This window comes from Leuresthes tenuis, unplaced genomic scaffold, assembly GCF_036924035.1.
Source record: "Leuresthes tenuis unplaced genomic scaffold, fLeuTen1.0.hap1 SCAF_8, whole genome shotgun sequence".
Classification (NCBI taxonomy): domain Eukaryota; kingdom Metazoa; phylum Chordata; class Actinopteri; order Atheriniformes; family Atherinopsidae; genus Leuresthes; species Leuresthes tenuis.
The window spans coordinates 9,563,470-9,570,942 of NW_027325362.1; the positions used below are offsets into that span (position 1 = coordinate 9,563,470).

At 41.1% G+C, this 7,473-nt stretch overlaps 1 protein-coding gene across 2 annotated transcripts; it reads left to right on the forward strand.

The window, feature by feature from the left end:
• Nucleotides 1-1,721: 1,721 nt before the first annotated feature.
• il22ra2 (interleukin 22 receptor, alpha 2) lies at nt 1,722-7,078 on the forward strand. 2 transcript variants are annotated; one of them, XM_072390753.1, is made up of 6 exons: nt 1,722-1,785; nt 3,038-3,167; nt 4,261-4,439; nt 4,795-4,937; nt 6,223-6,380; nt 6,798-7,078. In XM_072390753.1, exons 1-5 carry the CDS (start codon nt 1,737-1,739, stop codon nt 6,370-6,372), a joined length of 651 nt encoding a protein of 216 aa, XP_072246854.1. In that variant the 5' UTR covers nt 1,722-1,736; the 3' UTR covers nt 6,373-6,380; nt 6,798-7,078. The 2 variants fall into 2 exon arrangements, with proteins under 2 accessions (XP_072246854.1, XP_072246853.1); XM_072390752.1 differs by lacking the exon at nt 6,798-7,078 and adding an exon at nt 6,700-6,729 and having other exon boundaries at nt 1,762-1,800; nt 3,020-3,167.
• Nucleotides 7,079-7,473: the final 395 nt, after the last annotated feature.

A 7,473-nucleotide genomic window follows, 5' to 3' on the forward strand; every position in this document is an offset into this window, starting at 1 on the left:
TATAGATGACGTACAATATCCATCCATTCATTTTCTATACCCCCTTAATCCAATTTGGGAGGGGGGGTAGTTGGTCAAGAGGCAGAGTACACCTTGGACAGGTCGCTAGTTCATCACAGGGCCACACAGAGACAAACGAATGCACAACCATCCATGCTCACACTCACTCCTAGGGACAATTTAGAGTCACCAATGAACCTAGCATGCATGTCTCTGGACGGTGGGAGGAAGCTGGAGTACCCCGAGAGAACCCACGCATCAGGATTCCAATCAGGAACCCTCTTGCTGTGAGGCGACGGTGCCAGCCACTACACCACCGTGCAGCCCGATGCATAAAATATACCATATAAAAACCCTCGAACACTGAATTTAGTTTAATCTGGCAGGCGTTTTCTGGTATGTTTCCCAATATGCTCTCAATCATAAAACCAGGTAATGTCAGAATAAGATTTTATGGTATTCAAGGAGAGATGCATGCATGACAAAAATAGGAACTGAAATTTGCACAAATAGGATTTAGATGCGTGTTCTGCCAGATGTTACAATAGCAGTGTATTTTTAGAAGCTATAAATATGTATTTTATACACCCCTTTTCAGCTTAATTAATAATCAACCCAAGTGCAAACATGAAGTGCCAGAAAAGAAGTGAATCACGTGGGGCTCCTCTGCCTCGTTGTCACATCGTTGTTGAACTGATATCAAGCACTGATTATGTAACGTGTTTCTAGTAAGTTTTTGATGTTTCTAATAGAGTGTTTGCACTGGTACCGGTAACAGGTACTTACAGCAGAGTCAACCTGAAGTGGCTCGGAGTGGTCATTTTTCTAATCTCAAGAGAACAAACTACTGTCTGATGACAAAAATATGACTTTTCCAACAACTCGTAGAGCCTTGTGTGAAGAATGTAATAACGCAGGCAACCTTTTGAGACGGTACAGCAGGAAAACCGGAGGTCTAAGTGGAAAAACAAATATAACTTTGGCTGCATTCCCATTAGCTCCCTCACTTTTGGATAGTGTTTTTGGATGTATGGACACTTAAACAGAATAGCATCAGCATCTTTATGTTTCTTACAAGCTGTCTTTACTGAGCAACATTTATGCCTACTTTATGATTTAGATTTTAAAGTTTATAGACCATAAAACCTTCAATAAGTGCTGAGAAAAGAAAAAAAAAAAGCAATGCAAACCAAACAAGCATGTCGAATATGAAGTAGTATAGTACAGCAGCTTGTGTAGCGTTTAGTTTTTTAAATTTCTGTCATGTGTCTTAGAGCAACAAAAGAGTAGTTCATGTTACAAATGAATCAATTTGAATGGAAATTAAGCTTGTGTAAAGATTCACAAAGTGTCAGGTAACCGACTTACTATAATTGATCTGTTAGGAAATGCATCATGAGATGTGGAGTTTAAGTAAGCCAACATCATACTAAAGGGGTAAGCACACAAACTTTATGTGCAGAACATTGGTAAAGTGATCTGTCACCGCTTCGTGACAGATCACGTTACCATAAAAGCTTTCATTTTAAAAATCAAACAAATAAAACAGCACAAAGCTGGAGTCAGACTGTCTGAAACCGCGTCAATGTCCTCCTTATGTGAGAAATGCCATAAATGGTTAAATCGTCATGGCATTTAGAAGGGGAAGTTGACGGCTTTTTAAGGGTAGCGGGGCTGCAGGCAGCATCAGTCCTGTTTGGGTTGTTGTGTCGTCCACAGACAGCATCAATAACACCATGAGTGGTCTTCTGCTCCGAGCCGTGCTGCTGGGGAAGCTGGCCATCTGTGGGACAGCACAAGGTAACCTCCAACTCACACGTGTTGTTGTTGTCTGGCTTCATTTCAGAATTGGACTGATTTAGCTATTTCTCCACAGTAATATAGAAAAGGATCCTGGTTGAGCTGGGAGCACATTTAGGGATTGAAAGGAGCTGTAACAAAATCAGAGAGTGTAACTTTAAATCTGTTGGGCTTAAGCAGAAATCAAACGGAAACCGAACCTTCATTTATGTCTCACACAGGCCGGGATAGAGCATAAGAATAAAATCATTAAATCACATGTGAGCGTAACTGCAATTCATTTGACAAGAAATCCTTTTCTCTTAGCTGTTTTCAGGTGCAGTGTAAGTATGTCAGTGATCCTCACTGAGCTGTAAAACAAAGCATTTAGCAGTTAGCTCTTTACTGTTTCGCCTGACATCTGTTATTAAAACACATCAGTTTCAAAAAATTGTCAAAGGTAAAAAAAAAATATATATATGTTAAACAGCCTCCTTGTACTCTCACATGGCTGCAGCTCTTGCTGGGTCTACTTTATCTCTGTTGCAATAATTTAGCATGCAGCCGAGGATTACTTGGGGCTGTAATTTACAGATTTAGGTTTTCGACTTTCTCTTTGGTGTGGTGATGAGAATAAAGAGGCTTTTACTGTATTTCAGAGCTCTTCCAAGGGTGTCTGATCCAGAGAGCCCAGTGTTGGTCACTTTGGCCCCTCAGAGCTGTTACTGACTGAATCAGAGGCTTATAGATGGAACTTTTAAAAGATAGCCCATGGTTAAATGGGGAAAAGCCAAGAACAAAGAAGACATTTTGAAAAGAAAATTGTATTATGGATGGAGATGACACTAAGTGTTGTCAGGACTGCTGGCTCCATTAATTAGTATCAAAGTCTCTCTGAGGAGAAGAAAGTTTCTGCTTCTTTCCATTGCTCCAAAAAGCAAAATATGTCACATGGAGATAAACGGTTAGGCTCTTCCTGTATTGGGTTTGGGTTTGGGTTTGATGGCATTTGGTAAAGGTTTGTTTTTATACAGCTGGACTGAGTAAAAAATGATGCAATGAAATCAGAACTGGGTGTTGTTAAGCTGTTAACCTGCTCTGTGGAATTTACGTTGTCACTTTTGTTCATCTTCTATGTTTCATCTCTTCCTCAACAAAGAAACTTCTGAACTAATAAGATTCTTATTGTTTTTGCAACCAACAGCCACTTGCTTTTATTTCTTCTCATGAACTTTAGAAGAACATAATACGAAATAAGTTCTCGTGTTTCCAGAGTTGCTCGCTCCACCTGCTCAGGTGAAGTTTGACTCCATGGACTACAGAAACATCCTGCACTGGACTCCATCCAACAGAAGCTCCTCACTGCAGTACAATGTCCAGTGGAAGATGTGAGACATCACACACACACACACACACACACACACACACACACACACACACACACACTCACTCAATCATTCAGTACAATCAGCGGTGCAAACACTCAAATGTGGTTTATTTAGAGAGTTTCAGCTTTTTGTTTCTCAAGATCACAACATATAGTAACTTAATTAATTTATAATGTGTGGTTGAATGCTCGAAAATGATTGCATGATGGGTCCTGTGTTAACTGAGCCTTCGTATGTAGCTCTGTTTGAGACAGACGGCAGCGTCTGTGGGTGTACTGTAGATAAGAGTTTGAACAACCCTGCGTCAGTCCTTCTGAACAAACAAAAACAACTCCCGTTGTATCACGAGAACAAGCAGTATTATCCAGAGATAATGAGACAATTAACCTGCTTTCACTACAAGATGAGCTTTACGTTCTCTCTTGTTGTTCTCTCTTTTGTAGTTCAGTGATGTCAACAAAAGCACTCTTGATTTCACCATTTAAGCCTTTACCCTCTAACAGTCATTAAGAAGCACATGTTTTTGTAAAAAAAAATCTGAGTAAATTGAGTAAAAAAAAGTATAAACAGGCTAAACAATTTGATTTTTTTAGGCTATTCTTTTCTCTTTTTTAGCCCATAAAAGAACACAAAACTTTTCTCACTTCCACCTTGTATGAAAACATATTTAAACCAGTAATAAGTTGAGATCTTCCTTTAAATAGGTTCCATGTAAACCCACCTGCCAAAACCCAATCTGTATTACACAGAATAATTTACCCACAGTGACACATCTAACCTTTAAAGCAGATGAGTGAACTACTTGGTAAAGTGTTGTAAAGAGTGTTTCTGTGCACAAAGAGCTTCAAAACGTCCTCCACTTGTGTACACAGTAGTGCATTAATCACTTTGTTTCTAAATGTTCGAAAGCTAATAGTTTTCCATCTTTACTGAAGTCAAAGATGATTTTGAATGCTTTTACTTCTCACTCAAGCTCTGCACACTGTGGTATTGCTTCTTCCACTTTAGTAAAAGTTTTGAGTTCCTCCTCTCAGATCCATGCTTGTTTCTTGATTTGACTCCATCCTCTGTGTTCGTCTCCGTCCTTCCTCAGTTACGGCGAGTCCGAGTGGTTGAACGTGGACGGCTGTCAGGGGACCCAGAAGCTTCAGTGTGACCTGAGCAGCGTCACCTCTGACACCAGAGAGTGGTACTACGCCCGGGTGAGCGCTGTGGGCACCAGCAGCATGTCGGCCTGGGCCCTCTCGCCCAGGTTCAGCCCACGCTGGAACAGTGAGTGTTCACCCTCTCCCCTCCTGTTCACCCTCTGACTTCTCCTGACAGATGCAGGAACACGTGGAGGCATGCACAACCTGAAACAGACCCTGATAGTAACCGTTTAACAGCTTTTATTCATAACTGATCTGTTTGACTCAGAGAAAAAACATAAACTTTTTTTGATGATACTCTAGCTGCCAAACTAAAAGGTAGTCTAAGCTGTCGGGTCATTTTCTAAGAAAACAAACCTCTGTTAGATCATTTTTCCCCTCATATTTCCTTTTTAAAGTGTAAAATGGAAAAATTAAAACTGTATCAATCCTTTAACACTTTGATGGTCGTCCTGCAAAAAAACTCATTGTTTCTGCAGCCAAAATCAGTCCTCCTACCTTGAGGCTGAGCTCTAACAAACAAGGCATCGTTGTCCACGTGAAGCCCCCTCGAGTGCTGGCCCGCAAGATGCGCAGCAATCTGCACTACAAGATCTACGTCATCCGCCCCAGTGGAGAGGAGGTATGCCTGTACACACTCATTATTCGACTATCAGACTAATTCTCTTCCTCAGGAATATGTCACCCTGCTGCACTGCAGTCTGAGTCTGTAACAGGAAGCAGGGAAGAACAAATCTGATTCCACAGGACATCGTGCTGAGCTGGTGCAGCGGCTCTAACATGCAGAAATATATTTGTCCGTGACCGTTAACAGAATTCATGATCTGAAAGAATCGTTTATTTGATCTGATGCTTATTTGTTTAGGGAGAAGCATGTGGGCATCAATAAGTGCTGCACACTTTACAGCCTGAACTACTGTGCAAAGCTCTTCCCCATATGGGCTTGTCTGTTGCATAAAAGTCCTCATAAAGTAAACACCTAAAAGTCAGTTTATAATACAAACACAATTGATATATAAAAGCATAAAAGTAAACCCAGGACGGTGCAGCGGTTCAGGAGGCAGCAGAAGAATAAGCAACAGAGTTGTTGCATCATAAAAGGAGAAATGTCAGGTTAGTCATGACTGCACAGCTGATATTTTTGTGAAAAAGTGTTTCCGTTTTCATCTTAAATTCCACAATCTAAGAGGCTTGGTTGTTGTAGATGCAGCTTAAACAAACTAAAATCAAACCATTTGCAGTCTCTGGTTAGTTTAAATGGTCCTAGAAGAAAAGCAAACTGTCCCAATGTATGAGTGTGTCAGCAGAATTCATGTTTTCTCTGTGGTTCGCACCAGATTCTAATTACTTCATTATTTCTTGAAAATTACAAGTCAAGATCTCAGTAAAACACCATTCTGAGCTCATCAGATGCCGGAGAAATCCAAACAATGAGAAGCACCTGTTATCATGTTTTCTGTTTTACCAAATCAGCAGGAAACCACCCAGAGATAGTCAGACTGTGACAGGAAATAGAAGAAAAACAGCAGGTACTCACGACAAAGAAGCTGGAACCAGACAATAGCTTATGCTTTGGCTTCATAAACGACTTTAACAACCGTTTTTTAATAAAAAAAAACAACAAATCACCGTCACAGAGCCCGAAACGTACAATACCGCTGGTGTTCATTAGAAACTAATATAACATGGCAATTTCAGTATTATGAAACGAAAGAGGAAGAAGTAAAGGGAGAGGGGGCGGAAGAGGAAGAGCAGCAGAAAAAAAAACAAGAACAATAAGAAAAAAGAGAAGAAAACACCTTATATGGGCCCAGTTTTCTACCAAACTGTCCCATCAGTCACTGGTTCCTGACACAGCCCTGCAGCTCAGACTGTTAACCTGTGGGCCTTCACTTTCTCCTCTGCAGGAGGTGATCCACATGGACTGCTGCTCCAACAAGCTGACTCTGACCAAGCTCAACCACAAAACCAAATACTGCCTCCAAGCTCAGACCGGCATCCTTCTGCACGCCAAGAGCAGCGCTCGAAGCCCGGTGGCGTGCATCACAGCGCCCTGAGCACACAGGTGTGAACACCCGTCTCCTGCACAGCACACACACTCGTCTTTCACCCGCTGCAGCTATAAGCCAATATATCCGTGAGAATATGTCACAAGCATCTTGGTTTTTGTGTGTTGGTGTCTGCGCTGCACACAGACCAGTTAGATAGTATCGCAGGCTGGTGAAAGGCATCCTCTCTGTGGTAACAAAAGGTCTCAAAAGGAGAAGTCAAGTATCAGCTGTCCCACAACAATCACCTGAAGCTGGGAGACGGAAGGAGGGAGGGAAAATGAAACCCAAAGACTATAATTACCTCTGCTCACACACCCTTTTACCTATTTTTAGATCTGCAACATCATTAAGTCATCCTGGAGGGTTTCTTTTCTGTGCAACTCACTCATTTCACCATCTTTCTCCATTGTCTTATCTTCTCTTTTCTGCAGACACACTGACTCGACTCGACTCGACTCGACTCCTCACCCACACCGACAGCTTGAATCACCGCTACCTCGACAGCTGCAGCCACAGACATCTGTGTCTAGAACAGTTATGCACTTTAAGACTGTGGAGTTTAATGTCAAACATGTGGTTTTAACTCTAAACTTTCACTTTCATCAAATCGGCTCATTAACTTTAGCCTCCAGTATACTTCAAACCCTGTTTCAGTCTGAGATTGTGCTTTTTTTATTTCTATCACACTGATGCTGGGAAGAAAAAGAAACTCTGTCCAAACTCTAACCGGAGTTCAGACTTTACTTATTTCCTAAATGCATGTTAGAATCTTGGAATTCTTTGACTCAAAATTTTGAAATCTGACATGGCTTCTCTAAATTTTGATGTAGTGTCTTGAAATTCTATCTTAGGAAGGGGCATCCATACCTGGGAAATGATAACTTTACAGAAATCATTTCAGTTCGAGAAACGACTCGTGAGCATCAGTGAATGTTGCTTTAACTTTTTGTTGAGATCTTTTTTAAGAGTGAAGAACTGTCCACTGAGACCTCTGACATTATGTTGTGCCTGATGTGAGCTGCATGTGTCCCATTACAAATAAAATATCAAAATATCCAAAAATATCCAAATCCAAATAAAAGCCGTCCGTTTTTACCTTTCAAACAC

Coding starts and splice junctions, on each gene's coding strand:
- il22ra2 (XM_072390753.1), top strand. CDS start 1,737: ATGAGTGGTCTTCTGCTCCGAGCCGTGCTGCTGGGGAAGCTGGCCATC. Junction 3,168..4,260: donor TACAATGTCCAGTGGAAGAT/GTGAGACATCAC, acceptor GTCCTTCCTCAG/TTACGGCGAGTCCGAGTGGT. Junction 4,938..6,222: donor TCCGCCCCAGTGGAGAGGAG/GTATGCCTGTAC, acceptor TCTCCTCTGCAG/GAGGTGATCCACATGGACTG.